Raw genomic sequence first — 16,833 nt, 5'->3', positions numbered from 1 at the left:
TTTAATAATTATATAATAAGAGAACTATACTCAGTATAGTTGTGTTTCTAAATTTTGATCATTATATATCTACACAATTTTCTTTACGCCAATATTAATTTTAATTTTTTATTTAATGCTAATTTTATAAATATATAAAAATAAACCAAAGTCCCAATCTAAAAATATAGTGGATTCTACCCATATTCTATTAAAATTCTCCACTATCTGAATTTACTATTTAGCATTGCAATATCATAAAATAAAGGTTAACACAATACTTGCATAATGTGTAAGTAATATAAATAAAACCACATATAGCAACTCTTGGCTTGTGAGTTGTATATGTTTTTATTAGTGCAAATGTAATAATAACATTGATATTTTAAAGAACTTTTTCATCACAAGTAAATTAATGATGAAGTAACACTGGTATGTTATATTATAAAATTCACCTTTTTTCTTATTATTGCATACCTCTAAGTACCCTAAAGTTATGATCATATACTTGTTTATTTCATCATTGACTAAGATTTTATTTTTCCACAGACCACTATATTAGAAAATTATTGAAAAAATAACCATTGGACCCATTATATCAGCCAGTATGGTTAATAGTTATGTCATTATTAAATGTTATTTTAGTTTTATGGAAAATTAAATAAACAATTATTTGAACATTGTGAGCACAACTGTATCAGTAAACGGCTCATAAAACTTAGCGATACAGAAAAATTAAAAAAAACTATTAAGTATTTAGAGCCTTAAAGGTATAGACAGTTATACACTATTCACAGCAATAGTATCTTATTATTTATGACACATTTCATCCGGTAAGTATATTTTTCAACAATATTAAAAAATAAATCATTAAAAATATTGGCTACAAGTATTCCAGGTTCAATAATTACATTACAGTTATACGTAGGAACATATATTTCGAGGTTTGAGTGGTGCAATATTGCGATGAACGTATTTATTTTACAGTGATGTACCTATAGGTACTTTATAGTACGTAGGTACCTAGGTACCTATTATTTATGTCAATAACGATGTATGGAGGTACAGTAGGTAGAATGTTTTTATAATATGTTCAGGAATCTGGGTATAGAGGTGTTTAAAATTTACTTAAATACTTATGTAAATAAATTGTTCCTACGTGTGCAGTGCTTTGTTATTTTTCAATTTTTTATAAGAACTTAAGCGGGATCTCGCATTAAATTTTCTATTTTTGGACTAAGACGTGAAATTTTATCAATATTAAAAACACATTAAAATTATTCAAATATTTCAAATGTTTAATTAACTTAAAATTACTCAGTCTTAATATTTTTAGAAGGAACTGTATTTTTAATTTTAATATAAGATTTATGTAATAAGTTATTATTTTAACGGTTAGAATAGTTGAAAGAATGATAGGTACGAGATTCATTAGAATTTAAAATTCATGGGGAACGAATGACCTATTTATTAAAAACGTATCAATGAATTGCATTAAATAAAATAAGACTGAACAGTCAAACACTCGTTAACAATATTGCAGAGCCTGGTTAAGGTGGAGCGAAGCATAGATAACATTTTTAGGCGAGACCTAAGATTTCATATAAAAGTTCATTGACATCTGGCTAGACGTATTTAAAATAGTTATTATCATTAGGTACCTACTAATGTTATGCCTAAACTTGTGAAAAAATCACTATTACATATTATACGCCTAATGGCTAATGGTATGTACGATAGATAGGTACACATTAAATACTATACAACAGATTAAAGAGTTAACAAATAACAAATAAGATAATAGTTTATGTAATATATTATATGTATTTTATGTAGGTATATTCAAATTATTATAACATTAAATTATTTTCATACAGACGTAAGCATCTTTAAATATAGGTACATTGTCAATTTTTATAAACATTTAACTAGAATTCCGTTTGATATATTTTTTTAATGAAAACATTCTTTAGTATTTAAAATTGTACGATTTAAAACACGTGTTCGCGTATTTGGTAGGTATAGAGAAATATAAAAGTAGGTAAGTAGGTACCTTTCTAACATGTATAGATTAATCATTAATAATTCATGTTTATAAAACTGTTATTAAGAAATAAAAATATATGGATTCTGCAGTAAAAATAACATTACACAAGTTAACAACACGTTATAATAATATTATATACCTAGGCAGTAGGTACTAATAAAATATTATAAATTTAAATTTTATAACTCCCATGATCAAACAAAAATATCTTGAACATGCGTGTATGACAATTTCACAGACGTATAGGTACGTAGTTAAGCATAATATTCTATTAAATATAGGCACTGAATATATAAATATATGTATACGAAACGTTATAATATAAGCGTAGGTATTCTTCCTAAGCAGTTATACTAAAGGATAATAAATATATATCTATTTATATGTAATATGTATAAAATATATAATAATAAGTACAAAGTTGACAGACGCGAACAATGACGATTTTCGCTAAACATTGTTTGGGGTTGTCGAATCGCATCGACACACACAGCAAGATGGAAACAAAAACCAATCCATGAATATCCCTTTACAGTCGTTGTCGGGATCGTACGCTAACAACCTGTGCCATTTATACTTTTGTTCGCATCCACAGTCTCCTGAACAGCGTCCCGTCAGTGTCTTTCTGTAATAATAAAAAAGTGTTAAATTCGTTATCTATTGCAATTTTTGCTCGAGCCTTGTTTAGAATAAATTTAATAAATAAGTGCCTACACGGCTACACATTAAGGTATGTTACGGTTAGTGGTTGTCGATTGTATACGGGAACGTAGGTACCTATATGTCCTATATTAATACATACTTAGGTTCATAAATTAAGAGGTTTTTTTAGAGTTAAGTTATTGATAAATATTAATTAATATCAATAATACTGTGCAAAAAATTTTTGTAGTTGTAAAAATTTCACAATTTAATGAGCAAATAAGTCTTATGTTAAAATATTTATAGGTTTTTATGTAGATATAGGTTCATGAATTAGTTATTTTAATTTGTGGTTATCGACTCACGTGCAGACTTCTTGATGAATAGCTTGTTCGAAGTGTTCGGTGTTAACAATCGCTCTGGTCTTACCCACGCTGTTCGAGGCCCAATACGGAGTGACCACTTCTACTTTAGATTCACAAGAGTCTATCCTGTAAAATTAAACATCAATATAAGGTATTATATGTATTGTAATCAAGATAAAATATGTAAGCAGTTATTGACTTGTTGTCAATGGTGTAACTTAAAAATTTGGTCCCGAGAACGAATTTTTCAACGGTCTTCCTCACCCAGGTAGTAAATATGGAGAACTGATTAAAAGAGGGTAAAATTAATTTAATTTATATTATTTTATAAATGTTATAAAAATATTATTATATGTTTAATTAATTCAAAATTGTAAAAAAAAAAAAATTATAATTTATTAGTTTATTGTAAATTATAAATTTTTTTTTTAAATTTTATAATAAATATTCTTATATACAATCTATACAACTTAGAATAATACATTAATACGTATATTTGAAAAAGTTTGACAGTGGTATGCGTGATTATTATTAAAAGAAAAATATTTTATTACCTAAGCCCCCCTAAATGAACGGGATCGGGTGTACCCACTGCCCGCACACTCTGATCCCTTTTAGTTACGTCATTAGTTATTGTCCTATATTTTAAAGTAATATATTTGACCTTATTATTAACTTTTGACGTTATTTAGATATCCGGACAGCAAACCTAATACTTAAGAATCCATTTAAGTACCTGTGGGATAGGCGAGCCTCGAATTTATCAAAAATTCAAATGTTTTTCGACAAAACAGGTAGTCATAATATTATGTAATAATTACACGATATGTATTTTATTTAAACAATTTCAAAAGTTATAATTAAAATATTACGCTTATACAATGTTTCAAGAATGTTTTTCTTTTTTTTTTTGAAAACAAATAAATTTATGCTTGTAACTATGACGAAAATTTAACGAATTCAATTGATAAATAATTCTATTTAGGTACCTACATAAGTAAACTAATCTCTAAGTATTTATAAAGTTTGGCGTTTTAAGAAATGTACCTATTAGATAAAACATTGAGCAAATATGCATTTTATTATTATTTTAGACTATATTTTCATGTACAAAATTGTAGATGCATTCTATAAAACTTAAATGGCTTTGTATATTCAGTAGATAAGTAGGTATTATCATACACAAATATTTCATCCTATGGAATTTTATTAATTACTATGTTATTGCATTATAATATGATTTTTATTATATTACTTAAGTATAGGAACAGAACACAGGTATTAATATTATTTAGAACTATAATGAATAATAAATTATTATTAAAAATAGTTGAACGTCTCGTACGTTAATTGTGTAAACTTTTTTTAATAAAATATGCAGACTTATGGCGAGACCCTGGACAAAATAAATATTTTTTAGCTTCTTTTTCAATAAGTACAAAATAAGTAGAACACGTCTATTTTATAAGCTAGTAAATTAGTAATTTATTACTGTTTTATTATATGTTCAAATAGACATGTCTATTAGGTAAATACCGTTTAAGGTTTTATAAAATATTAATAAAAAAAAAAAAAAAAAAAATAGAATATTAATATTAGTTACTATTTTATTTGAAATCTTAATGTTAATTATTTTATTAAATGATAAATATTATTACACGATGTTAGTTATACATTACTTATAATATTATAATTGATCATAGATCGATTTAGTTTTAACAGTTTTAAATAAATATCGATACTTTTGTCGTATGCTAAGATAATTATAAATTTGATAGTGGCGAGTTGTAGTGCCTTAAAAATGTAGCTTAGGATAGATATCCCAATTGATTCGCCCTAGGGCCACCACAGGTTGATGACAAAAAACCATTTACTGAACGTTGTACACCTTGAATAGTATTCGCTTTAAGCTAATCAGCCAATTGAACGAATAAACAAAAACCTATTATTTGTGGTTACTCGTGTTCATAATTATATTAATATTATGAATTATGAAAATATGTTATGAAAACAATTAATACAGAATGAAGAAATAATAACAATAATATTATAATATGCTGATTGCTGAGTTATTGACATGGTTAGATCAGACGATCCAGTTGAAAACATTACTTCAGGGTATCTCTGCATTCAAAAGATTATCAAATCAAACCTATAGTCCGCCGTCCGGCTATAGAGAATTCCTTATTAGGTAGATACCTACATCAATGTATAATCATGAACTTCTGACTATTTTGTATACTAAACTTATGTTTGTTTAATCTATTAATGTTAATAGGTAGTAGGTACATTTATTATATGGCCATATGGGCCTTCGCGACACTCCCGAATTTTGGTTTTGTCAAGGGTTATTAGGTGTATACTTATGTTTTATTATGTATGCACGGGTACAGTGGTTCATTGAATATATTAATTGAATACTTGATGTTTATAGAAATATAGGTAGGCGATTGTAATAATAATGATAGTATTGTATTAAACATATTGGTAATACCTATCTATCACTTAATGACTCATTTGCATAGTAGTCTATATTTAGGTATACTTAATATATAAATTAATATATAAGTAGATGATAACAAAAAAAACACTGTAAACAGTATATGCAAATATATAATTTAATATGTATTATAAAGGTTTTAAAGGTAGTACCTTCCAGAATCTGCCGGCTGACCTCTGGTCGGTAGCTTATTCGGTTTCGATTGATCATCCGAAAAACTAGAGTCTTGTCTTCTTTTTCGAGCTGTTGATCTTTTTGCCTTAGGGAACGGGCCATTCTCCATCATTTCAAAATCTCCATACATTCGTTTCATGAGTGCTTTATTTTCATCGATAAATCTGTCGATTCGGTCTCTGAGTTTAACAAAAAAAAAAAACGATAGTACTAACATTTTATAATTATACACTTGGTAACTTTTGAAATCAAATGTTTTTTTAAGGTAAGCAAATTTATCTAACATAAAATATTTAAACCGTTTGCTCCGGGTTCTAATCTCTGTATTATAGAACTTATAAGTAGACTTAAATCACGGACGCTGATGTCATAGTCCGTGATTCGTGAGTATAGTAAAATTATGTACCTATTTATCTTCTGTGTTCAACTAATCCATGTCAAATAGTTTTGATATTTTAAGTATCCTGAATGTTATTGATTTGTTGTAGAGGAGAGAAAAAACATTTACTAAAGATAATACACGTATATTATTGTACCATTCGTGTGATCATAATATGAATTATCTAATAATATACCTATTTAGGGGCGGATTTAAGGCGCTGCGAACTATGCAGCTGCATAGGGCGGCAAATTTTTGGAAAGCGGCTTTTTATACGCAACAAAATTGTATTTAATATTTATTTTGTTCTTGAATGGAAAAATACTTGATTTTTTTCTTTGATTTTTCAAAATTAAACTATTTATATAACTAAATAATTATTTAATAAATTTATTATTATTTTTTCTTGTATAATAGAAATAAAGAGAAAATATTATATTTAAATTAAAACGTTTTTATTGAACTTTAGTTAAATGAAAAAATAATTGCATACATAGAAATTGTTATTATGAAAGGAAATTTTGTTTTATAGAGGGATTTTTTTTTAAATTAAGGTGGAAAATTGTTAAATCCGTCCCTGTACTTATTCAAAAATATGTCTATTATAATATAATAGTATTCTTGAAAATAAATACCTATTTTTTTACTGAAACCGAAATAATAATAATAATATATGTATATAAATCACGAGGGTAGTTTAGCTACTACTTACTTACACTGGGTAACTTTTTCCTGCTGTCGGACAAAACAATTGGTGGTTTCGTTTAATACACGGAGTTCCACGAATCAGATCTCCACCAATTTCATATCCTAAAGCAAACGAAAGAGCAGTCCAAAATACCTGTAAGTAATATAAAATTATTTAAAATAATTATTATACAAATATTTTTTCTACTTTTCATTCAAACATAATTATAGATCATATGTTTATACAGACACGAATTATATATAAATAAATAAAAATTATAAAATTATATTTTGAAAACACACAAATTAATTGGTTAATCTTAAAAAATAAATAAATATATCTTCAATGATGGTAGGTTACGGACGACATGGTAAAAACGTGTATATTATATAAATATGTACAATGTACATTTCGTATAGTGTAAATAATATATTTCATAACTGATTCTAATATTACATGTAAGATAATCAAGCGGAAAATAAATCAATTTAAAATTTTGAATATTAGCATTTTAGTCTAAAAGTATAACTATATAAATAATTAATAATAAGTAGTGATTAATACATTATTTGATTTATTATATATATAGATGTAGGTATCTTAAGGTTCGTATGATGATAATTATATACATATTTCCTCTTTTAGGATTTCATTGAAATACAAACCTTCATAATATCATTGTACTTATATAATTAATAAAATTGCTCAAATTATTTTTTATAGTTTATAGATACATTATTTTATGTAATTAATAATTTGGCTATACAGATTTAAATTATTTAAAAATATATTAATAAAAAAACACATTCTAAAGACTTTTTTTAGAGAAAAATGCTCTGATTATCAACTTAAATAAAGGAATTTAGTTATGAATTGAATCTAGTTTGTATCTTTATGAAATAAAAAAATAAAATTATTAGTGATCTTTAAAATAATAGAAAAAAAAAATAAAATACGATAGGTACGGAAAGTTGTTAATATCTTAGTATCATTATTGAAATAATTGTTTTAGTAATTTTGGTTACTCAATGTTTCTTATGCAGAATGGGTTTTCATCGTTTTCACCGTATTTAATGATTTATTATTCAATTCAAATTTAATGCACCCATTACAGTGCCAAACTACCAAATACCTCTAAATACCTATAAACAAAAATTTTTTGTTTGTGTTACTAATTATAAATAAATAATTAAATATTTTTAGTTTTATGAAATTACTTAAGTAAATTATTGTACCTCTAATATAATTACATACGTGAAATTAATTTTTCTATTAGTTCTTAAATCGTGAGAATAGAGTGACTAAAGAAAGTGAAAAGAAATAAGAATTATTTTTATAAAAAAAAAATAAATATATATTAATTTAAAAAGGAATCGTACTTATGTGTTCTTAGACCAGTGGTTGGGGAACTGTATTTTGCATAGAAGTAAATTCTATGGATGTACTAGGTATGTAAGGTATGTACATTCAAAATTGTAAATTACATTGTAATGATCATCATGATTTATATATATTTTTTAGTTTAAAATTAGCATTTCAGGTTTTTTGGACATTGTGGGTTTTTTTTAAATATTTCCGTAAACAAAAAAAGTTTTGAAACTATCGTCATATGACTTGAAGTTTTTTTACAACGGAATATAATTTGAGTTCCTATAAGTTCGTATTATTTCACCGACCATAGTAAAATAACAAATAAACACATAGGTATTTATTTTATTACCTACCCAACGAAATTTGTTGACTTAAATAAGTAGGTACCTAAATTTTAACAAGGCCATTATTATGTACATATTGGATAAAAATGTTCATATAATTCGAGTTGATAATATTGGAATGTTCACATAAAACACAGTGTGGTAATGTCATGCCGCTTGATCGAGGTTAAATAAATACCTATAGATACTATCTATTAAAAACCAATATGCTCTCGAAAATTGTATACTTATTTAATTATTGGTGTAATGCATTATTGCTTATCCACGATTGTAAAAGTAATTATTTTACAAACCCATAGTTTTACTGTCACATTAGTTGATGCCATTCGATTTCACTAAAGTTTACTTTTTTGTTTTCTGCTAATACTCGGCTCATCTGCTAAATGGGAAAAAATAACAATTTTTTTTTTGGTCATAGAAAATATAATATAAATAAGGAAATAAAAAAAAAAAACTTTCAAATTACATTTGGTTTTAAATAACTTTTAATCCTAATTCCAGGTGTTTTTTTTTCCAAGTAAACTAATGATTATCAACCGCGGTAATAATCTATGAGTTTTTACATTTTGGTAATGAATTTTATTTAAGTTGGTACTTATTGAATATTATAGTACAATAACCAGGGCGCGGATTTTTGTGCAAATACGTAATTTTATTGAATGCAGTTTTCTTAATTCTAATTAAAAATAAGTACGTTTCATTACACCGTAAATTAGCGCTTTTTTATTTTAAATACGTGTTTTTAAATATTTTACCAATAAGTACATAATATTTTGTATTTTTATCCGTAGGTACCTTCAAAGTTTTAAGAAATATTGAAAATTATCATTGTTATGTTGGAAATTTTGTTGAATTTTAATATTAATAGATATGCATTATTAGACGACGTTGTTATAAATAAGATAAGATAGATCTGGTTTTTGATGATGCTATATCGGAAAAGTTTACACAGTCTAGACAGTCTAGTCTAGTTTCTAATAGGTACCTATGCAGTATACACTTAATTACGTACAATTGGTTTCGTTAGTTAGTGAATTTTTTTCGATTAAAGTTGTGCCAAAATTACTGTGAATAAAAATGTTAAAGTTGGTTAGTACCTTTTAGAATTTCATTATGAAACTTTCAAAAGTGATGGCCATGTGTCATTTTGTATAAGTCGTGGAAAATTTATATCTTGTTTACTACGTTATTTACTAACTCAGTATATAAATACAATAGAAAAATAACAACAAAGAAAATAAAGAAGAAAAATACAATTTACTCAGTATTTTGTCACTTCCGAGTCAGCATCTTCGAACTGTAGGTAAGTCAATTTTTAATTACTGATTTATACCGTACATTAATAAAAGATGATATCTCCCACACTGACTAAATTAAAAAATTTAAAAAACGTATGTAATATACTAATGAATTTTAATACATATTTTAGCAAAAATAAGAACATAAATATTTATATATTTTGAATTTTTTATTTTTATTATAATTTTTATTAGAACCCATGTTCTAATAATAATTAGTTCTACTTCTACTTATCAACTTTCTTGAATATTTTTTAGTATGTTGAATGGCATACATTCCTTGTTTTATATTGAAAAAATTAAAAATATAGTAATATACTTTAAATTGTTATATACCTAAATATTATTTTTCATAATATTTATTTAATATTTGTAATTTACCGATTAGTATCTACTGTTGATTTTTAGAAATTTATTCGTTTTACCATTGTATTACTTAAATGTATTATTTCATATTTACATAATTACATATTATGTAATGATACATATTACGTATTGATAGTTATTATCGTAATTTATTAATGTAAATTAATTCTCAAAATGTAATTACCTATAATTTATTAATATAAATGATAAAAAGGAATGACGTTTATTTCTAATTTGATAGAAAAAACCATTGAGTAAAAATGGATAGATAATTTTTATGCACTAATGATAATCATCACCATAAATAATAATAATAACAATCGCAAAATTTAAGAAGAATTTAAATCATTGTTTGAACTTACCATTTTTATTGTTTTGTTTTGTACCAATTAAAATAATTAGGGTTTACATTTAATTTAAGAATTTTTTCAAATGCATTTATTAGGTAACAGTTAAATTGCTTTTATATTTATTAGTTAAATATGTATTAAAATATTAAAATATTGATGATTAATGTTCAGAGAACGTTCAGCAAATAAATTATAAGATTTTGTGTTTTTGTAAAGTTATATTAGACAATGATTTCGATTTGCCCGACAGTAGAAAGTAGAATCAATTTTTATGGTTAGACTTAAATGTGTTTTCTTAGAATCAAATTTAAAGGCGAAACATGAGAATCGTTATCTGTGATTGTATGTTGGTATTTTATGATATTTTAATTTATAGGTAGGTATCTCACTAATGTTACTAGTTTTAAACTGGCTCTAGCTGTAGAATAAAATTCAATAATCTGTGAAACTATTTTTCCCAGGGATTATTTTTTCCTGAACTTATGAAACAATGACCAGAATACATTTTTCAATTTTTGTATAGAAAACCGTAAAATGCAAAATTTTTTTTACTTTTGACTAATTTTTCATTATTTTTATAACATATTTAGTTATAATAAATTAAAAACAACCTTTTAATTAGATCTATGGGCTGAGGCCCAACAATTCAACATGTTAATTCGTCTATATTATTTATAGATGTGATGATTAATAAAATTGTCACAGCCTGACTACCTATTCATTGTTTGTATTATGTCTCTCGTTTCAACTATCTTCTTAATTAGATCGTAGTTATTATTGTTATGCTATATAGATTTAATTATTTTATAGCCATTAATTTTTACATAATAATAAAATATAGTGAAGAAATATATACAATTAACATGAATGGTATGAGGGAAGAGCTGGCTATCCCGTGATCGAACTCAACGACATAATATTGGATACATAGATATATGAATTACATTTTAATCTGTATTTATAGTTGACACATTTTAAGTCTGAATTTGTCACCAAAACCAAACCATAGCATTTTAAAACCGACTATAAATCGATATTCTTAGATAACATATAAAAATATATATTTAGGCGCTAATGCTTAAGTAAAAAAACGTAAATCCCTATTAAAAGTTGTAAAATTTTTACTCTAGTAGTCAGGTTTTACCGTTAAATAATTATTATGTAACTTTAAGTAACACGCAATTGATGTAAGCTAATTGATTTACTTAATACTATGTACATATTATATACTATACGTGTAGATATTAATTATTTTAAACATTTGCACATACGTATCTATTTTATGTAAGTACGTTTGTCAGAAATTATGTAATTTAATATTATTTTCTCCCTTTCTTTTCTAATACATTTGTATTCAAAAAGGTTTTCGATTTAAAAAACTAAATGACAAAAAATAATAAATTTTATTTAAAAAACCTTTTAATTTTTCCAGTCTTAAATTAAAATATTTTTCTCTCTTAAAATTATTTATTTATTATACATTATCATTTTTAAACTTTTTCATGAGATCAAATTTTTTATTTAAGGAATTAATTTAATAAAAATAATTGTCAAGTTAATGTGACAATACAATATTATATACATACCTATAAATTATAGTACACTGATTAGAAATTACAATGTACATGTGTAAATCATGACTAAATTGATTAGATATGTAAAAGCAATTATATTTATTTTATTTGTTTATTGGCATTGTGTATGAGGTAAAGTTTCGTGTGGAACTTCTTATTAAGAATATCTATGAATAATATGGTCACCTATTTTTTTTCGTCCTGTACTTATCACTACCATAACAATTTAACAATATAATTCTTTTAAAAACACATTGATAATGATAAAAAAGTAAAATATTTGAAAACTCATTCAAATACACGATCGATGGTCATAAATATATTTGAAAATATTAATATTAGTAACATGTAGTTATTCGCTATTGTAGCTCTTTGTGTAATTTTAAATTTGAAAGCAAAATGGAATTAAAAAATAGTTTGGACATTTTTTAAAATTTAAACACAAAAATCAAATAAATCAAACAATTATTTGAATTTCTTTTAGTATCAGATAAGGCACTTTACTTATATATTATGGGTACAACAGGTGGTATACAATTAGTAAAAAAATTTATATTTTAACTTAAAAAAAATATGATTTATTTTCTTAATTATATTATTTGATATTTAATTGTTAAAAATAAAAACGATTATATAGAAATTGAAATTATTTATGTTGAGTATTTTATTAAGATATACCATAGATTACTAAAGATAGAAAGATGAATTAAGTCTAAGTGTTATTGCGTTAGTAAAAAAATAAAATAATTTTTATCATCATCTATTAATCTATTTTCTTAATAAAATGTAGACCGTCTAGCAATCAATAAAAATGTCATTACTCAGTGTTTTATTATTATTATTATTACAAATATTAAATTATTTCTATGCAATAAAAATAATTGATTTTCAAATTGTAATGATTGTACGCATGATTTAGAACACTGTAATTAGGTTAATAAATTTTATTAAATATAAATTAATGTTTGATTAATTACTAATAATAACCATTTAATATATTTGATATTTTTTTTATTAATCTTCGTGTTAAAAAAAAAATAATTCAATGATGGTTATGCTTTATTTATATTTTAGTTAGGTCAAATAACATATACTTTATTTTTTTTGATTAAAAATTTGAATACGCCTTACAGTTTTGGAATTTATCCAGTGTCGTGCGTAGGTATACGCATAGTGTCTACATATATGACACATGCGTTGGAATTATAATAATTTATAAGTACAATTATAATAATACGTTTAGTGCAATGTTTAAATTAGACAAATGGCGCGTGGAACTCTACCTGGTGAATACATTATAATTGTGTCTGGACTACTTTCACTGTATTTTATGTGTTGTTATAAGAAAGATAACCACGGTCCACGCGGTTGTATTTCCAAAACTGTCCAAAACATTTTAAAAACACGTTACCCCTGCTTAGTCGCGGACGTCCTTGCGCGATCATTATGCAATTTTTTCATGAACATTTCATGTAACTGTCACTCTCTGGGGTATTGGTATTTACGATGTTTTAATTTTCTTAATACCCAGTAGCACAATTATTAATGTTGAACTAGGTCATGATTACCATAGAACTTGTAATAATTACTATCAAAAGTGTGAAGCATCGTATTTAATAACAATATGTGTAATGAGTAATGACTTTTAATATGTTTACGGAATACAGTCAATGACAACTTTATTATTTATACTAAATAATACCTTTAAAAAAAATTAAGAATATTATCTAAATATCCCAACAACCCTGGAGTCAAAAACTGGTATCTAACATTAATTAATTATAGTACACGTTTTATATGTGTAAGTTAGGGTTTATTTTCTTAGTTGATTTGACGGGATGAAATAATAATCAAAAATATTTAAAGTTTTTTTTTTATGCAAACTTGTAAGTTTTACGATTTCTAAAAAATAGATAAATTATGTTATTCGATCTTATTTTAGAATTTTATATACGAGGATAACTTTATGTGAATTAATAAATATTTTTGTCTTATTTCAATGTTTGAAAAGAAAATATTTGTAAGCTTTAAACTTGCGTTTTTTTTTGTATTAAAAACTTTTTTCTCAAACTAAAAAGGCAATTTTTACTAATAACGAGTTTAATATTTATTACAATGTATGTTTTTATGATCGTAATTCGTTATTTAATAGTTCAAGTTTATATATATATATATATATATAATATCTACTATAATCTTTTCAAAAATATATTATATAATTAGATAGTAGTAATTTAATGTACCCACTCATCATGCGTGTTATTATTTCGTAGATATAATATAAATTCGTTGGGTTCAGTCCAATTCAATTACCTACGTGCAAACGTTTTAATTCACAAGTTTATAAAATAATTTTTTAGATCTATATACTTAAAGCCTAGGAATGTCCCAAGTTTACGCCTATGACTATGGGCCACGGTACATTATTATAAGTATACTACCTGCTGTAGGTGATGGATTAAATGAACACTACTTACCGGTATCTGCAGTAGAGATCCGTTGCTCACTTTTTGGTAACCGTACAACGGTACAACCGGCACCGAACCATTTCTTAAAAATATAGGACCCTGAATTGGCGTCACTCCACTGTGACTGTACGTCTCTTCGTAATAATCTAACGATTCCTCTTCTTCCTCGTCGTAGTCTAGTACCGCATGCAACGAAGTTTTACCTAAAACACAAACATAATATTGTAATTAAACGTATGAGTGTTGTTTGAAAGTGTTAGTCGTGTTTTAAGCTGCATAATATCATAAGTTTTTGATTTAACCCCACTCAATTATTGTACCGAAGATTTTTTTAAGGTAATTCGTTTAGTCTCTTTAGAAATTTCGAAATAATGAATTGCATTTTTGAATTTTTTATTTATTATTTATTAATAACCATATCCTGAAATAAAATTACATATATTTTTTGCAACGAGTTGGCGATTTACTTAATACAAAAGACTAATAATTGTAAACCATCAAATAATTATGACTGTAATCAGCTTTATACCTATATATTACGATGTATTTTGTTTACAATTTAATACGATGATTATTCGAGAAAAGATACATTTTCTCACGTTTAATTCAAATACAAATATTGTTTTAGTAATATTTTGTAGAAATTGCAGTATGCTTATACAATATTGTCGTTTAATCAATCTTGTTTTTGTACTAGGTATTTTTTGATGTATAATTTCTGTGTTCATATAATATTATTATTATTTAAGATGATCAAATAAAAACAAGTTGTGCAGGATTACTAATAAAATTATAAAAGTTTATATAACATATAGAAGGTATATTATTTGAATGCGTGCTGTAATTATTATAGATATCATATAATAATGAATAACTTGGTTTCAATAATTCTTTACAATAGTGCTGAAATGCTGAATGCGTTAATACAAATTAAATGCAGAAAATGTTCTGTTGTGTTGTAATTATAAGCTAATTAAAATCGTATGTTGTATATTTGTAATAGGCACCTATGAAATGGGTTATCGTCGAGAGTTTAGTGCAAATGTAGTTTTAAAAGTTTCATGAAAGTATACCTCGAGTAATAAAAAACCTTGACGAATTCAATTAGGTATTATATATTTTTATACTATGTAATATGGGTACCTTTAAAATTGCGTGTTAAAAAAAATTTCAATTTTTTATCCAGCACATAAACGGTTAAAAAACAATTAACGTCTGCTAATATTACTTCTAACATTTTGAGGGGAGGCTTAGGTTTTTTAACACGAGTAATAGACATAGGGATGGACCTTCTCATCGGCTCATTGCATAGTAGATACATATACGTATAAAACAACCATAATTGATCATCGACTTAATCTAATTATGATTATGTATAGTTTATTGACAAGAAAACTCGAGTTATTTAACGACATTATATTTTTTCAAATAAATGTTTAAAAAACCAAAATGTCTGATCGAATTGACTTTTTAAACTTTTTTTCTCATTCAACTCAGACTTGGTTCTAAAAAAAAAAAAACACTTTCTGATTACAAACTCAAGCACTAAATCGTTCGTACCTATCATACATAAAAGAGAAAAAGAAGTTTGAGTTCAATTCGTAATTCAAACTTTTAACTCGTAATATTACTTCGATCTTGACATAGTTATGTTGATTTCAGTTTAATCGTATTCTTGGTGCATAATAGTTTATGATACTATTATGGTATCACCTTTTTCTTGTATATACGTACCTACATGACATTTTGCAGAACTGAAAATTAAAGAGAGAGTAGGTACCTAATACACACGCTCGCTTACTATACAATATATTATACGCGTGCTTAATTGTATGTACATATAATACAGGACCACTCACCCACCTATCTTGCATTTAAACTTAAAAACTTACCTAACCATTTAAATAATCGACGGAAATCGGTGATTCAACTCTTAAAATATTTACACAACAATTATTATTGGTTGTCTGTACAAATATTGACGGCCACGCGGCGCCGTGAGACACTCGACAGTTTACTGCCGAAATCTGCGTACGAGCGCACCGTACCTAAGTGTGACGAATCCAGTTTAAAAACGCCGTACTGGGTACTGTTTAATATTCATTTGACTATTAATTATTATGAAACGAAAATCCTATTAATAATAAAGTAATGCTATTATATTATATGAACACCGCTGTCGATCGTACGGCGAAAGCAATAATATCATCATTTCACACTCGGTTAATAGATGCAGTTTTACCCGTGCCCAATCGCACGTCGTAGAATTTTAGTCGATATTTATGGGC

The 16,833-nt window shown here is 25.5% G+C and overlaps 1 protein-coding gene across 1 annotated transcript in view; it reads right to left on the bottom strand.

Annotated features, from left to right (window-relative positions):
• Window positions 1–2,162: 2,162 nt before the first annotated feature.
• LOC112593259 (protein spaetzle 3-like) overlaps window positions 2,163–16,833 on the bottom strand; it is an 18,723-nt gene continuing 4,052 nt past the window's right edge. The window contains exons 2-6 of the mRNA XM_025337622.1: window positions 14,555–14,748; window positions 6,803–6,927; window positions 5,686–5,886; window positions 3,034–3,159; window positions 2,163–2,651 (exon numbers count right to left, since the gene is read on the bottom strand). Coding sequence (XP_025193407.1) covers window positions 2,477–2,651; window positions 3,034–3,159; window positions 5,686–5,886; window positions 6,803–6,927; window positions 14,555–14,748 — 821 coding nt within the window. The 3' untranslated portion in view covers window positions 2,163–2,476. The remainder of the gene's footprint in view (window positions 2,652–3,033; window positions 3,160–5,685; window positions 5,887–6,802; window positions 6,928–14,554; window positions 14,749–16,833) is intronic.

The sequence above is a fragment of the Melanaphis sacchari genome, unplaced genomic scaffold (assembly GCF_002803265.2).
Source record: "Melanaphis sacchari strain LSU unplaced genomic scaffold, SCAv2.0 Contig1_pilon_pilon, whole genome shotgun sequence".
In the NCBI taxonomy this organism is placed as follows: Eukaryota; Metazoa; Arthropoda; class Insecta; order Hemiptera; family Aphididae; genus Melanaphis; species Melanaphis sacchari.
Note: the sequence above shows the minus strand (reverse complement) of the source record. Positions and strands in the feature narration are given on the sequence as shown.